This window comes from Hylobates moloch, unplaced genomic scaffold (genome assembly GCF_009828535.3).
Source record: "Hylobates moloch isolate HMO894 unplaced genomic scaffold, HMol_V3 SCAFFOLD_15, whole genome shotgun sequence".
Taxonomy (NCBI): domain Eukaryota; kingdom Metazoa; phylum Chordata; class Mammalia; order Primates; family Hylobatidae; genus Hylobates; species Hylobates moloch.
In genome coordinates this window covers 95,123,644-95,143,618 of record NW_026652290.1, presented here as the reverse complement: position 1 = coordinate 95,143,618, position 19,975 = coordinate 95,123,644, and the positions used below count along the sequence as shown (strand labels likewise).

Here is a 19,975-nt window from a genome sequence, read left to right as displayed (position 1 = left end):
GAGACATTTGGAGGGGGCTGACAGGCTTAAGGGGGGGTGGGAAGGGAAGGGAACCAAAACCATCCTGTAGAAACAATATGAAAATCGCCTTCTTAAAAAGCTTCCCTTTAACAATGAAAGAAAAAGAGACGACAAGATGTGTGTGTCACAGAGAAGGGGGTATGGGGGGGTCGGGGGCAGGGAGACACTCCCCCCGGTTGGGCATTGACAAGAAGTCTCAGTGCAGCAGAGCGTCTATTTTCGGGGTCCCATGCTAGGCATTGCATATGCAAAAGGGGTGAGGGCGTCCTGGCATCTGGCGACATAGTCTCACCAACCCTGGCCCCTGTCCGTGGCCTGTGGCTCGGTCAACACCGGGCCTTGTGGGAGCCAGAGGTTGGGGGGAGGCAGGTCCCAGTCCCCCTGGATTACAGTCAGTGCCTTTGAGTAAAAAGAGGGGTGCCTGGGGTGGGGGGGGGGGCGGTGGTTCTAAGGCCCTGGAGGTGGGGGGCCCCTGTCACCCACCTCAACAGGGCAGGCGCATCCAAGGTCCAGCTCCTTGGTGGCCATGCGGGAGGATAGGCGTGCTGGGGGATTGGGGGGTGCCGGATGGGGATCGGGGTGCTCCGGCTGGAAGGCCCATCCCTGAGCTAGGGAGGAGGAAGGAGAGACCCCGTGGACAGAAGCGGATGCTAAGACCTCTTCACGTCAGAACCAAAAAAGGGGACAGAAAGGGGGAGCGGGGGGAACACAGCACGAACACCCCACAGTCCTGCCTTCGAGGCTGACGTCCCGGGGTGAAGCACAAACACCTCGGGGCATCTCCCAGGTCCCCTGCGATGGCTTCCTCCTGAACCCCCCTTCTCGCTTTTTGGGGAACAGAAGTGGATTCTACGTTTGTGGTGGGTTTTTTTTTTTATTATTTTGTACAAAAATAAATCGACTTTTAGGAATTTCTTCTGCTCTCGCTCTCTCTCTCGCTCTCTCTCGCTCGCTTTTTTTTTTGTCTTTTCAACTTTTCATAGAAGTTGGTTGTAACTTGTAAACATGTTTTTAAATTAAGAATTAAGATAAAGTGTAGTACCCGTTCCGTTACAAAGTGCCAAGACTTCTAATGTGGTTGGTTGCCTTTTTTTCCTTCCTTTCATTTTGTAAAACCTTTTTTTTTCTAGTTTGTTTTATTGCTTTTGTGACATTGGAACTTGTGGATTTTCTCTCTCTCCCCCCATCCCTGCCATCACCAGACCCTGGGCTTCCTCTGATCATGACTCTGTTTATCCCACACTGTTGCCTGCTCCTCTGAGGAAAAGTATATTATTTATATATATATATATATCTATATATAAATTTTGTTTTTAAGGAGGAAAGAGAAAAAAAAATCTAAAAAGTGCTTTAAAAATTTGGGAGAGGGGGCTCGGGGGAGAGGACGAAGACAGAAGTTTTGAATCTCCAAACGTGGGGGTCTAGGTGGACCGGGCGGGGGTGGGGGGCGCCCTGAGGGGTGGTCCCTGGGGGTCCCGCCGGTTGTAAGTGCCGTGAAGGAAGGCGGCAGGAGCCCCCCCCGGGAGCCATCCTGGCGCCCCACCGGGAACCCCAGTCCGATCTCCTTTCTCCAGGCCTAGAAATAAATAGGTTTGTGTCTTAGTGGCCCGGAGACGTGGGGTGGGCGAGGAGGGGAGGCCGCAGGCAGGGTTGGAGGCGGGGAGGCCATTGGGGAGATGGAGAGGGAGACCCCTCCCTTAGTAAGTGCCCTGAGGAAGGAGGGTGCGGGTCGGGGGACGGGGGCCCATTTTAACGTCCGCTCAGAGCAGACAGAAATCATTTAAGGTCTTGTCTGAAAGACTCATAGAAACCAGCGAGGGGAGGAAATTAAAAGCCCACCCCAGTCCCCCCCCAGCCCCCCCACGTCTACCCTCCCCCCAGCCCAGAGCCTCGGATCGGGCCCCAGGCCCCATGCCGGGTGCCCAGGGGGCTGTGCGGGGTCTCGGATTCCTTGTGTCCTACAAAAAACCCCAAACCAAGCCCCGAAACCCAGCGATGGGGTGGTGGGGGGGAAGGGGAGCCAGGGAGGGCCGGGGCCCCTGCGGAGGGAGAAAAACGTCAGAAAGGAGGGAAATCTGAGAAAGCGCTACCCTAGATTCTGTGACGCGTCATATATATATATCTGTATATATATATATAGATATAGATATCTGTATATAGATAGATTTTCTTTTTTTGTGTTTTTGGGGGGGTGGTGGGTGATTTTTTCTCTCTCTCTCTGTCTCTCTCTTTCTCGGGTTTCTGTTTTCTCTTTTTGGTTTTTAGGCGAGTCCGGCTGTGAAGTTACCGTCGGTGGCGGCCCCGGGGCCACCTCCGCTGTCACCTCCTCCACCGGCGCCCGCTACATTCAACCGGCCCAAGCCGTCGGGGCTGGCCACGTCCTCGTCCTCGTCCTCGTCCTTAAAGTGCTTCTCCTGGCCGTTGCGCCGGGCGTCGGGGGAGCTGGGCTGGGCGGGGGCGCCGGGGGTCGCGGTGGCCCCCGGGCTGGGGTCGGGCCCCCCGCCCCGGACGCGGGGCTTGCGGCCGCGGCGCGAGGGGACGCCGTTGCAGCCGTCTTTCTTGAGGTGTCTGTGCAGGTGGTCGGAGCGGACGAAGGTCTTGCAGCAGCTGTCGCACTGGTAGGGGCGCAGGCCCGTGTGCACGCGCATGTGGTTCTTCAGGTCGTAGTTGTGGGCAAAGGCGGCGCCGCACTGCTGGCACAGGTACGGCTTCTCGCCCGTGTGCTTCCGCATGTGCACCTTCAGCTTGTCCTGCCTGTGGATGGGGCACGGGGCGGGCACGGTCAGTGGGGCCGGGGACCCCCGATCCCGGCCCAGGGACGCTCACGGACGCGGCAGGCCCTGGATCACCCTTGCAGAACACGGACCGTGCACCGGAAGTTTCGGTGCCCCGATGGGGACGGTACCTCGAAAAACAGGACGAGTGGGGGCGATTTCGCATTCTGAACATCTAAAGAGGGCCTCGGACCCCGAGTGCTGTGTGGCCTTGGGAAAACACTAAGCCTCTCTGAACCCCGTTTCCTTTCCTGTTTTAACTTTTTAAGAGACAAGGTCTAGGCCAGGCGCGGTGGCTCAGGCCTGTAATCCCAGCACTTTGGGAGGTCGAGGAAGGCAGATCAATTGAAGCCAGGAGTTCAAGACCAGCCTGATCAACACGGTGAAACCCTGTCTCTACTAAAAAAAAAAAAAAAAAAAAAAAATACAAAAATTAGCCAGGCATGGTGGCAGGCACCTGTAATCCCAGCTATTAGGAAGGCTGAGGCAGGAGGATTGCTTGAATCTGGGAGGCGGAGTTTGCGGCAATACGAGCGAAACTCCGTCTCAAAAAAAAATTTGCGGCCGGGCGCGGTGCACTTTGGGAGGCCGAGGTGGGCGGATCACGAGGTCAGGAGATCGAGAACCACAGTGAAAACCCCGTCTCTACTAAAAATACAAAAAAATTAGCTGGGCGTCAGCTACTTGGGAGGTGGAGGTTGCAGTGAGCCAAGATCACGCCACTGCCCTCCAGCCTCGGTGACAGAATGAGACTGTCTCCAAAAAAAAAGAGAGGCAGGGTCTGGCTTTGTCCCCCAGGCTGGAGGGCAGTGGTGTGATCACAGTTCCCTGCAGCCTCGAACTCCTGGGCTCAAGCCATCATCCTGCCTCATCCTCCAGAGTAGCACATGCACCACCACACCCTATTAAATAGCTATTAAACTATATATATATATGTAAGTTTGAGAGATGGAGATCGAGCTACCTTACCCAGGCTAATCTCAAACTCCTGGGCTCAAGCGATCCTCTTGCCTCAGCCTCCCAAAGCTCTAGGATCACAGGTGTGAGCCACTGCACCCGCCATGAACTCCCTTCCCTACCGCAGAAGGAGACAGTGGGCTTCTGCTGCTCCCTCCTGCCCCTACCCCTGGGGTAGGACGAGGCCAGCCAGGGCCTGGTGCCTTCATTCATGCCACAGACCTTTGCCGAGCGCCCGCTGAGGGCCAGGCCCTGTTCCAGGTGCTGAAAATACCGCAGGGAACAAGACAGGCAAACATCCCTGCCCTCTCGAGGCTGGCGGTGGCTGAGGTGTTTGGTGACAGATAGGGTGACCAACTGTTCTGGTTTTAGCACTGAAAGTCCTGCATCCTGGGAAACCCCTCTGTCCAGGACAAAGTGGGGCAGTTGGTCACCCTAGTAACTGAGTCCCCACCCCACGGCACCCAGGACCGCCCACTCTCCCCTCACTTCAGTGTCACTCCCCTATCTGGGCTCCACCCTGATGTGCAAAGCGCAAGCTACGCTGGGGCCTTTGCATCTGCTGTTCCCGCAGTCCGGGGCACTTTCTTTTTTCCTCCTGGATCTTCACAGTCAAATTTGGGCTCAAATGTCACCTCCTTCCCCAGCCCTGTCTCCATCCTCCTGCCATCACCATCTGACTCTTCTATTGTTTCTTTTTTTGAGACCGAGTCTCGCTCTATCTTCCAGGCCTTGAGCGCAGTGGCGCGATCTCGGCTCACTGCAACTTCCGTCTCCTGGGTTCAAGCAATTCTCCTGCCTCAGCCTCCCAAGTAGCTGGGATTACAGGCCCTCTGCCACCACACCTGGCTCATTTTTGTATTTTTAGTAGAGATGGGGTTTCACCATGTTGGCCGGGCTGGTCTTGAACTCCTGACCTCAGGGATCCACCCGCCTCGGCCTCCCAAAACGCTGGGACTACAGGCGTGCACCACCACACGTGGCTGATTTTTGTATTTTTAATAGAGACAGGGTTTTCACCATGTTGGCTGGGCTGGTCTTGAACTCCTGACCTCAAGTGATCCGCCTGCCTCCCAAAGTGCTGGGATTACAGGCGTGAGCCACCGCGCCCAGCCAGTCTCTCTTGTTTCTGTTGATTTCCTTGTTTCTCCTCTGTCTCCCTGATTGGATCGTGAGCCCTGAGAAGGCAGGGATTGGGTGTGACTCGAGGGCCCCTCCCTGCCTGTCTCACCCCACGGGGGCAGCGTGGACCCAGCCTAGCCTGGAGCCTCTAGCCTACAAAGCCGGTCACCATATCAGTGGGGTGCCTGTGGCCAAGTGGCTCCTGAACCCTTGGAATGTGGCCGCTCTGAACTGATGTGCGCTGGAAGTGCGAAAGGTACCCCAGCTTTTGAAGACTTGATATGCAAAAGGTGACGTAAAATGGCTCAGTGAGGATCGTACACATTGACTACACATGGAAATGCATTTCCTGGGTTAGGTAAAATATGTTTCAAGTCACTTTCACCAAGTCCCTTTGACTTTTTTTGAAGGGGGCTGTCAGAAAATGTAAAAATATGTAGGTGGCTTGCTGGCCAGGCACAGTGGCTCACACCTGTAACCCCAGCGCTTTGGGAGGCTGAGGCGGGCAGATCACCTGAGGTCAGGAGTTCGAGACCAGCCTGGCCAATGTGGTGAAACCCCGTCTCTACTAAAAATACAAAAATTGGCTGGCATGGTGGTGGGTGCCTATAATCCCAGCTACTTGGGAAGCTGAGGCAGGAGAATCGCTTGAACCTGGGAGGTGGAGGTTGCAGTGAGCTGAGATCGTGCCACTGCACTCCAGTCTGGGTGACAAAGCAAGACTCATCTCAAAAAAAAAAAAAAAAAAAAGTAGGTGTCTTGCCTATTCCCATTGCGTGATGCCAATCTATAGTAAAAGTGTACTCCTTCCTGGGATCCAGAGGGCAGGAGGGAGCCCTGGGTCTCAAGAGCCCTGGCTAGAATCTGACCTACTCCTTGCTGCTGCCTGTTGTGCCCCACATCTGAGCCACTTTGGGTTTCTTCCTTCTCACACTCAATAGACTGAAGACTTCTTTAGTGTGGGGACTGGCAAACCCCTATTCATCCCTCAAAGCCCTACCTTGAATGCCCCTCTACCTTTCCTAATTCCCAAAGACCTGGCTCCCCTCTGGGTTCCTCCAGCCCTAGGTCCCTCCCTCTGGCACCAGCTACAGAGCTGGTGTCCCTAACTTTAACCTCTCTTTGGCTCTGTTGCCCTGAGGGTGAAGGCCTGGCCCTTTGCAACCAGACCCCTACCTTATCTCTAGCCTTGCTGCTCCACTGAAGCCAACAGAACGTGGTAACTTGCTAACAGAACCCTGTGGCCTAACCAGCTCTGTTACCAGCCTCCAGGCCGCTGGTTTACCGATCACCTTCTGCAAAGCCCACGGCAAGGTCTCTGGGCTGCCTTGCCCAGATCTGGCACAGGGCCGGGGTCACAGAGGGGATGACAGCCACTAGGTTTTTCCAGAACTGTGCAGAGACTCCCCAGATGAGCCTGGGAGGCCCAGAGAGAGGAAGGGACTTGCCTGGGGCTGCACAGCAGGCCAGAGGGCCACGCAGAGGCGGGGTGTGGGCGGAGGTATCCCTAGTTTCATCACCCCGAGCCCCAGCCTGGGTAATTATAGCCCCAGCCACCACAAGCCCCACTTACTCAACGCCCTGCTGTGACTCAGAGGGGCCTCGGGCTCCCAGGCTTTTGGAGGGTGGGGGTGCTGGTGTCCTGGGGAGGGGGGACCAGAGCATGGGGTGGGGGAAAAGAGGAAGCAGGTGGGTCTAAATTGGGGTGGGAGGAAGAGGTCGCAACAACTGTCCCTCTCTAAGCCTCAGTTTCTCTGACTGAGGGGATCAGCCCCAGGTCGGGTGGGATAGCCAGCAGTGCCCATGTCAGAATGAAACCGGGCCTGTGGCCTGCGGCCAGGGAAGCAGGGTGGGGGTCACCACCTTCGCTCAGCCTGGTCCCCTCTGCAGACCCCGGTTCTCTGCGCCCCACCAAGCTGCTCTTCCTGAGCTCAGAGACGAACCCACAGTGACCCCTGCCTGGAGGAAGAGGAGCTCCCCAAGACCTCCAGTATCCCAACCTCACCAAGGAGGGACAAACCACCAGCTACACTGCCTGCCTCCCAAAGCGCCCTTTGCCCCCTGCCTGGCACTCCTGGGCGCCGGAGTCCAGGCCACACCCTCCTCTCCTGGCCTGCTGGGGAGGGGGCTGGGGTGCCGGGGAGGGGTCAGTCCCAGTTCCTGTCCCCACGGGGTGGGGCTGGGAAGCTGGGACAATGGCCTCTTTCTTCAGCCTCGGTGGGCGTGGCTGGGGGAACCCCAGGGCGGGTGGGGGGCAGGGGGTGGTGCTGAGTCACCCAGCCTGGCCAGGTCCCTGCCTGCCAGCCCCCTGCCCCCACCACTACAGCCCGCCCTGGATCTACGAGGCCCCGCCAGCCACCTCTGGACTCCTGAGACCGAATCGCAAACTGCCCCGGCCTGGCCTTGAACTCCTGCTGTTTAGGGACCAAGCCCCGTGGCTCCCATGGGGGCACAGTGATCTCTCAAGCTGAGCTGGCCTCAGGGCCTCTGCACTGGCTGTTCCCTCTGCCTGGAACGCCCTTTCCCACAGCCGCTCCTCCCCTGCTTCAGGTTCCAGCAAGGCCTATCCCCGGCGCCTAGAACAGGCCTGGCACCAGCAGATGCTTCATAAATGTTGGCTGATTGAAGCAAATTACCCAGGCTCACGGGAAACTCAGAAACCGCTCACCAGCCTGGGCTCTCCCTCCCTAAGCCTGAGGGCCTGTCACCCTCTCCCAAAGCAGAAAAAGAAAAAAATCCAAAAGTGCAGAAAAGAAGAACCAGCCCTGCAGGGAAGAAGAACGACTGTGCCTTCCCGCCCACCTCCCGCAGCTCAACCCTGTCCGGCACGCTTTGCATATGATGTGGCTGTCACCTTATGTCTGGCCTGTGCTGTCACCCACCGGGATGTCCACACACAAGGGCAGGGCCTGGTCTAGGTTGTTCTTGACAGCCACGTGGGTCAGGGAAGTGTTCGTTGGCTTTGGGCCCAAGAGGTGGGGTGCGTCTGTGTGCCTGTGTGTGCATGTATGTGTGTCTGTGGGTGCATGTTTGCATGCATGTGCGTGTATGTCTGTGCATGTATGTGTCTGTGTGCATGTGCTTGCATGCATATCTGTGTGCATGTGCATCTGTGTGCGTGTCTGGGTGTGCATGTGCGCGTGTGCATGTGCATGTGATGTGTATGTGGTGTGCATGTGCATCTGTGTGTCTGCATGTGTGTCTGTGTAGCATGTCTGTGTGCATGTGTGCATGTGTATGTGGTGTGCATATGTGCATGTGCACGTGTGTGTGCATGTGTCTGTGCATGTGTATGTGGCATACGTGTGCATGTGCATATACGTGTCTGTGCAAGTGCGTGTATGTGTGTCTGTGGGTGTGTGGATGTGTATGTGATGTGCATGTGTCTGTGCGTCTGTGTGCGTGTCTGTGTGCATGTCTGTGCATGTACGTGTCTGTGTGCATGTGCGCGTCTGTGTGCGTGTGTACGTGGCATGCATGTGTCTGTGCGTGTACGTGTCTGTGTGCATATGCGTGTATGTGTCTGTGCGTCTGCGTGCATGTGTGCGTGCCGTGCATGGAGAGAGGCAGGAGGGGCCGTGAGTGGCGGATGCTGGGGCAGAGAGCAGGACGGCGCCTCCCCCGCGGCGGGCAGCTCACCTGGTGAAGCGGACCTTGCAGATGTTGCACTCGTAGGGCTTCTCGCCCGTGTGGGTGCGGATGTGTCGCGGCAGCTTGCCGGCGCCCTGGATGACCTTCTCGCAGATGGGGCACTTCTGGAAGGCCTTGGCTCGAATCTTCTTCTCCACCTTCTGCGACCAGGCCGGGTAGACGTCGCCGTCGTGGGCGCCGCTGAAGTACTTCAGGTAGTAGTCCATGACGCCCTTGTCGTCGGCCCGCGACTCCTCGTCGCTGTCCCCCGCTGCGGCCCCCGCCCGGCCCACCGATGACATCATCTGCTGCAGCAGTGTGCTGGCCGCCAGCCCGTCCACGTCGGGCCCGTCTCCATCCTCGCCCTCGGCCGCTCCCGACAGGAAGCCCGGAGAGTCGCCCGGCTCGGGGGCCGCCTCCGACAGCGAGGCGGCCTCCTCCTCTCCGCCCCGGCCATAGTGGCCGTTCTGCGTGGCGGCCGGTGGGGCCACGGGCGGCGGAAAGAGACCCCCGGTGGGTGCGTCCTCATCCCGCTCTGGCCACAGACCCGGGTTGCTGTCGCCCTCGTCCCCGTCCCCCGTCGGGGGCCGCTCGGCCGGGGGGCCCGGCCCATAGAAGTCTAAGCCGTTGCAGTCGCCCGCGGCCACGGCGGCCACAGCGGCGGCCACGGCCTCCTTGGTGGCATCCAGGTCATCATCGGACGCCCCAAAGGCGGACCACGGGAAGCTGGCGGCGGCGGCGGCGGCCGCGGGGGGCAGGCTGTTCATGGGGTTGCTCTGGAAGAACTCGAGGTACTCCTTGGCGCGGAGGAGGTTGCGCTGATCAATTTGATCTACAAGGTCCAGCTGCCCGGCGTCGGCGCCGGTGTCAGCCGCCAGGATCTGCCGGTCCAGGAGGTCGGCGCACACGTGGCTCACCGCGGGGATCTCCAGCAGGCGGGCGGCGCTGAGGATGTCACCCACGTTGGCTGTGCTGACGGTAAGCGTGGCCGTGTAGGCGAAGTCCATGAGCGCGGTGAGCGCCTCGGCGCTGACGAAGTCAATCTCGTACACGTTCTGCTGGTCCACCACGGCGCCCGACGTGAACAGCTTCTTGAAGTACTGGCTGCAGGCGGCCAGCACCGAGCGGTGCGTGGGGAACTCGCGGCCCTCCACCAGGATCACCACGTCACACAGCAGGCCCTGCGTCCGCTGCTCGTTCAGCCCACTCAGGATGTCGCTGCTGTGGTCGGGGAACGGGATCCCGATGGGGCCGTCCACGCCGCCGGCCATCTTCCGCGCCGAGACCTGCAGCAGTGGGTAGCGAGAGGGCGCTCGTGAGTGGGGGTTCGGGGGTTCCTGTGCCCACTGACAAGGGCCCAAGGCCCTTGAGAAGCAGCGCTCCACCCTGCTCCCCCAGCCTCAGATTCCCACCTGCACGTGAAGGCGGTCGGATGTCGCGCCTTTCCAGCCCCAGCTTCCCCAGCTTTGCACCAAAGCGATACATGCCCTGCCTCCAGCCTCTTTTCTTTTTTGTGTGTCTTTAGTATAGAGAAAGGCTTTCACCATGTTGGCCAGGCTGGTCTCAAACCCCTGGCCTCGGCCTGGCGCGGTGGCTCACGCCTGTTATCCCAGCACTTTGGGAGGCCGAGACGGGCGGATCATGAGGTCAGGGGATCGAGACCATCCTGGCTAACACAGTGAAACCTCGTCTCTACTAAAAAATACGAAAAATTAGCCGGGAGTGGTGGCGGGGCCTGTAGTCCCAGCTACTCGGGAGGCTGAGGCAGGAGAATGGCATGAACCCAGTAGGCAGAGCTTACAGTGAGCTGAGATCGCGCCACTGCACTCCAGCCTGGGAGACAGAGTGAGACTCTGTCTCAAAAAAACAAAACAAAACAAATAAAAAAACCCTGGCCTCAAATGATCCAACCACCCCTGCCTCCCAAGGTGCTAAGATTACAGGCGTGAGCCACGGCACCCGGCCAAGACTCAGTTTTCCATCTGTGCATGAGGATAGCCAAATGTCCTGGCTCCCCAGCCTCAGTTTACCCAGCTGTTCCCAAGGGCAGTCAAATGTCCTATCTTCTAGCCTCAGTTTCCCCAGCTGTGCATGAGAATGGTCAGATGTCCTGTCTCTCCCAGCCTGTTTCCCCAGCTGTGCACAAAAGCAATCAGATGTCCTGTCCCCAGCCTCAGTTTCCCCAGCTGTACAGGAAGGCGATCAGGTGTCCCACTCCCAGCCTGTTTCCCATCCGTACACGAGGGCAGCCAGATGTCCTGCCCCCAGCCTCAATTTCCCTAGCTGTGCATGAGGACAGTCAGGTTTCCTGCCCCCCACCAGCCTCAGTTTCCCTGGCTGTGCCCAAGAGCAGTCAGATGCCCTGTTCTTTCTCACCAGCATGAGATTATGCCGGCAAAACCCACACTGGACGCTTAAATGTCACAAGCGCACTGGCACCACCCCTCCCAGGAGGGCCCCCGGGAATGCCTGTTGAAAGGGCACTTTGAGGCCGGGCTCGGTGCTCACGCCTGTAATTCTAGCATTTTTGGGAGGCTGAGGTGGGCAGATCACTTGAGGTCAGGAGTTCAAGACCAGCGACCAGCCTGGCCAACATGGTGAAACCCTGTCTCTACTAAAAATACAAAAACTAGGCTGGGTGTGGTAGCTCACACCTGTAATCCCAGCACTTTGAGAGGCCAAGGTGGGCAGATCACCAGGTCAGGAGATTGAGACCATCCTGGCTGACACAGTGAAACTCTGTCTCTAATAAAAATACAAAAATAGATGGGCGTGGTGGCACGTGCCTGTAATCCCAGCTACTCGGGAGGCTGAGGCGGGAGAATCGCTTGAACCCGGGAGGTGGAGGTTGCAGTGAGCCGAGATTGCACCACTGCACTCCTGCCTGGGCCACAGAGCGAGACTCCATCTTAAAAAAAAAAAAAAAAATCAGCCAGGCGTGGTGGCGCATGCCTGTAATCCCAGCTACTCAGGAGGCTGAGGCAGAAGAATCGCTTGAACCTGGGAGGCGGAGGTTGTGGTGAGCCTGGATGGAGCCACTGTACTCCAGCCTGGGCAACACAGCGAGACTCGGTCTCAAAAAAAAAAAAAAAAAGAAAAGAAAAAGAAAAAAAAAAAAGGGCTGGGTGCTATGGCTCACACCTGTAATCTCAGCACTTTGGGAGGCCAAGGCAAGGCGGATCACCTAAGGTCGGGAGTTCAAGACCAGCCTGACCAACATGGTGAAACCTCGTCTCTACTAAAAATACAAAATTAGCCGGGCGTGGTAGCACATGCCTGTAATTCCACCTACTCGGGAGGCTGAGCAGGAGAATCGCTTGAACCTGGGAGGCGGAGGTTGCGGTGAGATTGCGCCGCTGTACTCCAGCCCGGACAACAAGAGTGAAACTCCGTCTCGGAAAAATAAATAAATAAATAAATAAGGAAAGGGCACTTTGAGGTGCTCCAGGAGCACACAGTAGGTGCTCGAGAGAAGTGCCCTGATCTGAGCCATTTTCCTGTTGGTCTGAGCACGGGCTTCGGCCGATACAGAGGGGAGGCCACGCAGTGACCTTTACAAAACACCTACTTTGGCCAGGCGCGGTGGCTCACGCTTGTAATCCCAGCACACTGAGAGGCCAAGGTGGGTGGATCACGAGGTCAAGAGATCAAGACCATCCTGGGCAACATGGTGAAACCCCATTTCTAACAAAAAATTAGCTGGGCCTGGTGGCTCGGGCCTATAGTCCCAGCTACTCGGGAGGCTTAGGCAGGAGAATCACTTGAACCGAGAGGTGGAGGCTGCAGTGAGCCACCTAGATCACGCCACAGCACTCCAGTCTGGTGACAGAGCAAGACTCGTCTCCAAAAATAAAAAAAACAACAACACATAACACCTACTTCCCGCCAGTTCCACCCGAACCCCACTGGCAGCACCCACTCCGACGTGAGCTGAGGCCACTTGCCCAAGGCCCCACCATGAGGACACAGTTGAATCCGAACTCAAACCGGGAGTGGACCTAAGAGCCGACCCCTTGGCCTCCCCAACCCTGACTCCTGCCTCCTGGTCAGGCCTGGTTCTTTTCAGGGGGCTCTGAGTCAGCAGGAAGGGGTGTGGCAGCCCAGGCACGGGGACCCAGTGCCGAAACCCAGCCGAGGTCAAGGCCACTGTGGGTGTGCCCCGTCCGGGCAGGGTCAGTGACTCCGCAGGCTAAACCCCTTCCTGCCCCTCAGAGCCCCCAGCATAGGGCTCAGCCCTAGCTGTGATTAACAGAGACCGGGCTACAGCCCGGGAGGAGCAGGGAGCCGGGGGAAGCCCTATCCACCTCCCGCCTGCCCACAGGCCTGCCTGGCAGCCCCTCCCCAACTCTCAGCCACCCCAGCTGAGCTGTTCAGCCCCAGCCAAGGCCTTGGCCCTCTCTGGGCCTCAGTCTCCCTATCTGTCAAATGGGCAGAGGTTTCGGGCAGCGCCGGGCCCTGGGGGGACTGTGTCTGTCCCACCCCTTTCTCCCCCTCCCTTTTTTCCGCCTTCCCCTCGGCTGTGACTCATCCACCCACTCGGAGCTTGTGCAACCCTCTGGCCCCTGTCCCCACCCCTCCACCCTCTCCTGGGAGCCCCCGGCTGCCCCGAGTCACCCAGCACAGCTCACATTCCTCCAGGCCGGCCGGTGGCTCTCAGGCCAGAGCCCCTGGGCAAGGCCCCTGGGAAGAGGGCCTGAGCCGGGCCTTCCATGGCCTCCTCCGGGCCACCGGACCCTCCTGTCCCCCAGCCCGGCAGCCCAGGCAGGCTCTGACGCCGCCGGGCTTGAGCCTGGCCCCACAAGGGAGGCATGGTGTCGGTCCAGCCGGACCCAAAGCCCAGGGCCCTCAGCGCGGGGCCTGAGCTGCCGGGCGACACAGAGGCCTTTGTGAGCTTGCTCAGTGCCACCACGCTCCCCAGGCCCCTCCACCCGCCTTCCTTCCCTCCTTCCAGCCTCGGCCCAGGGCCCAGCTGCTCAGCGCCCCCGTCCACTCTAAGGCCTGTGGTGGGGCGGTGGGCTCAGATGTTGCTGCTGGGAGCAGGAACGGTAGGAGAGGGGGCGACCCCACCCAAGGCTCAGCCCTTGGAAGCCTCTGAGGAGCCCCCTTTGGTGGTGTCCACCCCCTGCCACCATCTGCCGTCTGGCCCTGGGCCGCGGGGAGCGTGTGAGCAGATGGAGCTCCGGATCAGACGGGACCCGGCCCTCCTATCCACCCCAGCATGGGGGGAGACCTCTGACCCAGGCCACCAACGCCCCAAGATGGCCACCCCTGGCCTGCTCCTCCCCTCGGGTGACCAGGGTCCCCGCTCTGGAGTGGCTGAGAGGTGTCTTTCCTGGGGCCTGGAGGATGGGCCCAAACTAATCCAGATGGCTCAGCCACCTCCTGGAGGTCCCCGCCAGTATGAAGATCCCAGCTCCAGGTTGGGTCCAGGGGTCCCAGTCTCTGCCCTCTCCAGCCTGGGACCCCCTCTTGGGCCCCTATTCCCTCCTAAATATCACTGAGACCCTCCCTCAGTGCAGCCAGGCCCAGGGTGATGTCAGCCAAGGAAGCCCCCATGAGAGGACCGTGGCCGCATCTTACAGATGAGAATGCCGGGGCGCAGAGAGGGCTGCAGTCCTGGCCTAAGGGTGCCCGGCAGGGCTGACTCCCAGGGGCTGGGGGCCAGGAAATGATGGAGGGGCCGGTCCCCCCACCCACCTAAACTCGCCGTGAGACAACTGACCCACGCCCTCACTCCAGGAACACAAGCCACCTGCCGGCCACGCCCTGGGCCAATGCCCCCACCTGGGCCTCCTGGAGGCCTCCCCTAAGGAAAGGGCCGAAGACCCTGCCTCCGAGGTGGGAGAGGGGAGGCAGGGCCCAGCCAGAGCACCCCCAGGAGGGCCACAAAGTCTTGGCAATAAAAAGTCCCTGAGTGCTGAAGCCCCACTGTGCGTCCGACACAGGGTACACGCCTCCGGAGGTGGCGGTTTCGTTCCCCTCCTCCGGGAAGCCCCAGCCCCACGCCAGCCAGGTCCCCACCCCTGCCGGCCAGGGTCCCCTGGGCTCGGCCCACACCCACCCGGGGCCCCATCTTTCATCACAGCTCCTCCCCCGCGCTGGCCTCCGTGGGATTTCCGGGGCTGCCCGGTGCTGACTCGGCGGCGGAGGGGCAGGCCCTGGCAGGCCCCTCCTGGGCTGGAGGTGGGGCGCCCTCCTCCCCCCGGGCCACTCCCAGGCCCCTAAGCCCAACCCTCCCAGGGTGGCGCACAGTAGGGGCGCAGCAAACCACCGGATAAACCAGAGACAGCCCACGCCCGGGCCCGCCCAGCTGGCTTCGAGGCATACCCAGAAGCAGGGGGCTGTGCAGCCTGCCGGTCCCACCTCCCATCTAACCTAAGGGTCACTTGCTGTAGTGTCTGTCGAGAGTCACGGCACCCAGGCCGCATTTCGGCCTCCTCTGTGCTCCCAAACTAACTGGGCACCTTCACTGCGTCTTCCACAGGTCCCTGAGAGGCTCAGAGAGGTGAGGCAGCCCAGTCGAGGTCACACAGCAGCCCTCTGACCTGGGCAGCTGCCACTTCCCAGCTGCTGGGGATATGCCGTGAGCTCGGAAGCACCCTGATGTGGCACAGGGAGCAGCAGACGTCGCCCAGGAAGGACCCCAGCATCCCAAGAAGGGCACCCCAGCACAGGAAGCGTCAGGAACTGAGGCCTGGAGGTGGGCGACCGGGGAAGGGGGACCGGCGGAGAGGAGGCTGCATCGCTAGTGCAGGGTGTGAGAGCCAGGGGCCTCCCCAAGGTCACACGACAAAGTGAGGGCTGGGCAGGTAACTCCCACCAGCCACCTTCCCGAAGGCCACTTCCTGGAGCAGGGGGCCGTCTAATGAGGGGATCAGGGCCCCCACCCAACCCTCTGCCCAGGGAGAGCAGGGAAGGAGGCCAAAGGGACCTCTCACCCCTCCTTTGTGCTGTGCAGAGCAGCTCGGGTTCAAGCCTCGGCTCCCCCACCTCCAAGCTGTGTGACCTTGGGCAAGATGGGAGACCTCTCTGAGCCTCTGTCTCCTGGGGGATGGGGGTCGTGACAGTGGAAAGGAGCCCCCAACTGTGGTCAGGGTCTTGCTCACATCCATTCAGCAAACTTAGCCCAGGGACCTGATGTGCACCAGAGCCAGTCCCCAAAACACACTGCCAGGCTGTTCACCACCCCTCACGGATGGGAACTTTGCTCCTGAATGCTATTCCGGGAATTCAGTCCCCTCCTCACCTACCAAGGGAGTGAGTGGTGGGGTCTGAGGAGGAAGCTGGAAGGGGAGACCAGGCCCAGAGAGGGTGGGCGGCCGGCCCAAGGTCACACTGCAAGCCTGGTGTGCAGGTGTGGCTGCCAGGCCCATACCCGGCAGCCCCCGCCCCCTCCCCGCCCAGCGGCCTGTGTTGCAAGGTTGGTCCCGACGGGTAACCCCGCCCTGACCTGGTGCCAAGCCCCGCCTGGCCCAGTCCTCGGGCTGGGTTTAATGGGACAGGAATGCAGTGTCCTGATCGGGGGGCACCAACGGCCTGGGGTGGCTGCCAGCTGCCAGCCCGCCCCCTCCCCGCCTGCCCTCGCCCGCAGGCCTCCCTCTGGGCCAGACATGGAGCAAACAGGCCCTCGGCCATTTTACGTGTCCATTTATTGCCCTAAATGGGGAGGGGCTTCCTGCCCGGGCCTTAAAGGGCCAGAGGCAGGAAGGCCGCGGGGGCCCAGTGGGAAGTGTGACAGCGGGGATGGGGGCAGCGATGAGGAGGCCAGGGGGATCCCATCTGACGCCCAACTCATGGGTGGGACTGAGGCCCACCCTGTTCCCACACTCTGAGGTGTCAGGGGCCAGGAAGCCCAGACTACAGCCCGAGCCCAGGTTCCAAGAGGAAGCTTCACGACGACAGTGGGGGTGCTGAGCTTCCCGTCACTGGGGCAAGCAAGGCCAGACTCTCGGAAGCCCATCCTTGTCCACCCTGCCATCAGCCCAGGCTGCACCTGCTTAGCTGAGATGCCTGTGAGAGGCCGGGGTGACCTCTCTCTCCCTCCCCTGAGGGAGGCCTGCTTGTCACCTGGAGATACCTGCCCCACCCCCACCCTCGCCTGAGCAGGTGGAAGGCTCAGCCTGGGAGCCCGGCGGCCTGCAGAACCCGGCCAGATCCTTCTCTCAGGCATCCTGATAGGTAGGATGGGCCATGTTTTCCAGTCAAACCAGAAAGGCGTGGGTGGCGACACTTCCACCGAGTGGCCGTCCACAGCCTGCTGGGGGACAGATGGAGGGGCTGGTCCTTTGGCCACGCTCCTTCCGAGTGCCGGATTCTCTGAGGGGCGCCTTCTGCGCTTTGGGGCTCTGGACTCGGCGCTCGGGGCCCAAGGGTCAGAGCCGCTCCTCGGAGCAGCTGGGGGAGGCCGGGCCTTGATAATCGCCCCAGAGACCCCGGGCCGCAACGGCGCCCACAGCGCTGGAAGGCAAGATCTGTGTCTGTGCCCCATTTTGCAAACGGGGAACGGCATCAGAGAGGGGGAGCAGCTTGGCCACGGTCGCACAGCAGAACTGGAATTTGAGCACGGGCTGTCCGTCTGGCTCTGGCCTGCCTAACTAGTCCTCCCACGGCTCCTTCCATCCCCTTTCCTGGCCCCCGGATACCAGCAGGAGATGAAATCCCCCTACCCTGGGGGCTGAGAGGAAGGACGGCTTATCCTCATCCCCTCGGAGCTGCCTTGCAAGGGAGCTCTCGCACAGGAGCCCGGGGCAGGGCTGGAGTCCAGCTGACATGGGCGGCTCAGGGAGGGGCCTCTGCCCCCCCCAGCCCTCAAGACAGCTCCCCAAGGGCCTGACACACTGCACAGTAGTCGTTCAACAAGCATTCCCAAGGACCCATTGAGTGAACTCTTGAGACAACAATCTAGGGCTGATGACCATCTTCCCACTGTCTGGATGGGAAGACTGAGGCTGGCAGAGGGGGAGTGACTGCTGGGGTGGACCCAAGGGCTGGGCTAGGATCGGACCATGCTCACCCCCACCCAAGCTCGTTCCTCTTGTCCTTGTTGCCCAGGGCTACTGCAGGGCGGTTTATGGTCTGGCAGGTGACAGGTGGGGGTGCGGGTGTCTCACGCAGCTCTGACCCACGCCCCACACTCAAGTCTCTGCCATGCCCTGAGCTGACCTGGGAGTTTCCACCACGGAAGAGAAAAGAAAAGACAACATGGGTGGCTTTGCAGGCACCAGCTGGGGGACCCTCCGCAGCCCCAGGCACACAGCACGCCCCGGCTGCAGGGGTCACGGGGCTCGTCCAAGGTCGCAGAGCAAGCGTGCCAGCATTCCAACCCTTGAGGAGCCGCCTTGGAGCATCTGGGCTGCAGTGGGCTGGCTCTGGGGAGGTGACCTCGGTCTCCTCTGGTCATAAAACCCAGAGCCCTGCTCACCTCTGAGGACCAAGGTGAGACGAGTTTGTGGCTCGGCAGGATTGGAGAGGGGCCTCGTTTGCACGTGCGCCAGCAAGGGCCTGCCCAGTGAGGCAGGGAGGCGAGAGGGCTGTGGCTTGTGCTGTGTGACCTTGGGAGCCATGCTGGCCCTCTCTGAGCCTCAATGTCATCTTCGGACACAGGGTTTAATAAGCCTCGGTGATGCTCCGTTTGCAGGCAGGTGCCTGCAGCTGAGTCTCTACTGCCAACCTCCGGCCCTGCTCAAAGACAGGTGGGCAGGCGCCCCTGGGCCACCACACGGGGGCAGGGGACTTTGGACAGGCCCCGAGCTGGAAGGATGGAGCACAGGGGGCAGCTCTGACTCCACCTGAGTGACCTTGGGCCACTTTCTGCTTCCCCCTCCGCCTCAGTCTCCCCTGCCCAGCACGGGCACCTGCTCCGAGGCTTGCTCACATTCGACCTCCCCTCCCTGCCTTAGTTTCCTCCTCACATGGCAACAGGGATCTGCCACCAGGTGGACCCAGCTATAGGTCAGAGGGACTCAAGGAAAGAAAAGGAAACAAACAAACAAACAAACACCCAGCAGGGATTTGTGATCGCCCCAGGGAACCTTCCCGACCAGGCCCCAGGCTGGGCTCTGCCTCGGCCGCGCCTCAGTCTCCCACACAGAGCAAAGGACCCATCCACTGCCTGCGGCCGCCCGCGAGCCTCTGCCGATGCGTGGCTGCCCGCCCGGGCCCGGGTGCTGACTGGCCGCCACGCAGCCAATCGGAACTGAATAATAAATACCCCCCGGACTGACCCACGAATTAAAATTTCAGTGTCCCGGTTGGCTCTTCTTTCCTTCCTTAGACTTCGCTTTTCCAGCGGCCGGCTCCCGCCCCCCCTTCTCCCCCAGGCTCTGTCTCCACAGAGATGGCTGGTGGTAAACAGAGGCCCCGGCCCCGCCGATAGGTGCTCTCGGGGCCCCATAGGGGGTGGCCCTCGGGGACAAACGCCCCCGGCCTGAAGCCCTCAGGCCCTGGCAGCAGCAGGGCTGGGCCTAGGCCTGGCCTCCCCGGGACCTCTCCCAGACCAGCTTGCCAATAGGAAGTGATCGGTCGGTGGTGGGGAGGCACCCCCAGTGTGGGAGCGGCACGCTCAGGGTTACGCCCTGGTCCAGTTCTGAGGTTGGGGCGGGGGGGCTGACACGGAATCCCGACGCCCTCTCCGGAGGCAGCTGGCAGAGAGGTGGGGGGGCCCACCGAGCCCGCCACCCATGGGTGAGCCAGGTGGGTGCCGCGGGTGACGGGGGCACCAGCACCTCTCTGACTTCCGCCGCCTGGCTAGGGGGGAGAGGAGTTGCTGCCTCCACCCGCCTCGCCGCCAACTCCTGGCTGCATTCCGCCAACATTTAGTGGGCGCCGACTGGGTGCCCGGGCCCGGGTGGACAGCAACCTCCCGCCGCGGCCCACCGTGCGCCCCCGCCAGCCAGCCCGGGCAGCGCCTTCCAGAACCCGCAGAGGCCCGGGCCCTGGGGGGGGGGCACCCGAACCTCCGCTCGGCTCAGCCCCCAGCCAGGCTCCCAGGCCCGGGGGGTAGGGAGCGGGAGGGAGGGGGCCGGATCCCACCAGCTCCCCCCTCCCCTGCCCGGGCTCAGGCTTCGCACGTGGTGGTGGCGTCAAGGGGAAGGGGGGGGGTCCGGGCCAGAGGAGACGGGGTCACGCGCTTTGGGGGCGCGGACGGCGGGGACTGGGGTGCTCTCTCCGCCCTCTCCCGCGGGTCGGAGCCGTACGGCCGTCCGGGCAGGGCGAGGGGCCAGGCCGGGCCCCCCACCCGGGGCTGAGTCAGGCCCGGGCGGGGGCAGGAAGCGGCCCCCTCCCCCGCCCCGGCCGCAGCGCGCGGCCCCCGCCCGGCCCGCGGGCCCCCGCCGCCTCGCCCGCGCGGGGGGCTCCTACCTCCTTCCCGGGGCAGCGGCGAGGGGGCCCGGCCCCGGCGGCGGCGGTGGCGGCGGCTGCGGCTGGGCTGGCTCCCTCCGAGGGGCCGGGAGGCGGCAGTGAGCCTGGCCCCG

The 19,975-nt window shown here is 61.2% G+C and overlaps 1 protein-coding gene across 4 annotated transcripts; it reads right to left on the bottom strand.

Annotated features, from left to right (window-relative positions):
- Positions 1 to 874: 874 nt before the first annotated feature.
- ZBTB7A (zinc finger and BTB domain containing 7A) lies at positions 875 to 19,962 on the bottom strand. 4 transcript variants are annotated; one of them, XM_032176493.2, is made up of 3 exons: positions 19,863 to 19,962; positions 8,514 to 9,790; positions 875 to 2,775 (listed from the first exon to the last, which is right to left on the bottom strand). In XM_032176493.2, exons 2-3 carry the CDS (start codon positions 9,773 to 9,775, stop codon positions 2,283 to 2,285), a joined length of 1,755 nt encoding a protein of 584 aa, XP_032032384.1. In that variant the 5' UTR covers positions 9,776 to 9,790; positions 19,863 to 19,962; the 3' UTR covers positions 875 to 2,282. The 4 variants fall into 4 exon arrangements, with proteins under 4 accessions (XP_032032384.1, XP_032032381.1, XP_032032385.1 ...); XM_032176490.2 differs by lacking the exon at positions 19,863 to 19,962 and adding an exon at positions 17,926 to 19,743; XM_032176494.2 differs by lacking the exon at positions 19,863 to 19,962 and adding an exon at positions 18,728 to 19,743.
- Between the last annotated feature and the right edge of the window lie 13 nt (positions 19,963 to 19,975).

What these genes read in the sequence shown, in the direction of transcription:
- ZBTB7A (XM_032176493.2), bottom strand. Translation starts at nt 9,775, where the DNA reads ATGGCCGGCGGCGTGGACGGCCCCATCGGGATCCCGTTCCCCGACCAC. An exon ending in TGCAAGGTCCGCTTCACCAG is followed by an intron (nt 2,776 to 8,513) that starts GTGAGCTGCCCG and finishes CCCCATCCACAG; the next exon opens with GCAGGACAAGCTGAAGGTGC.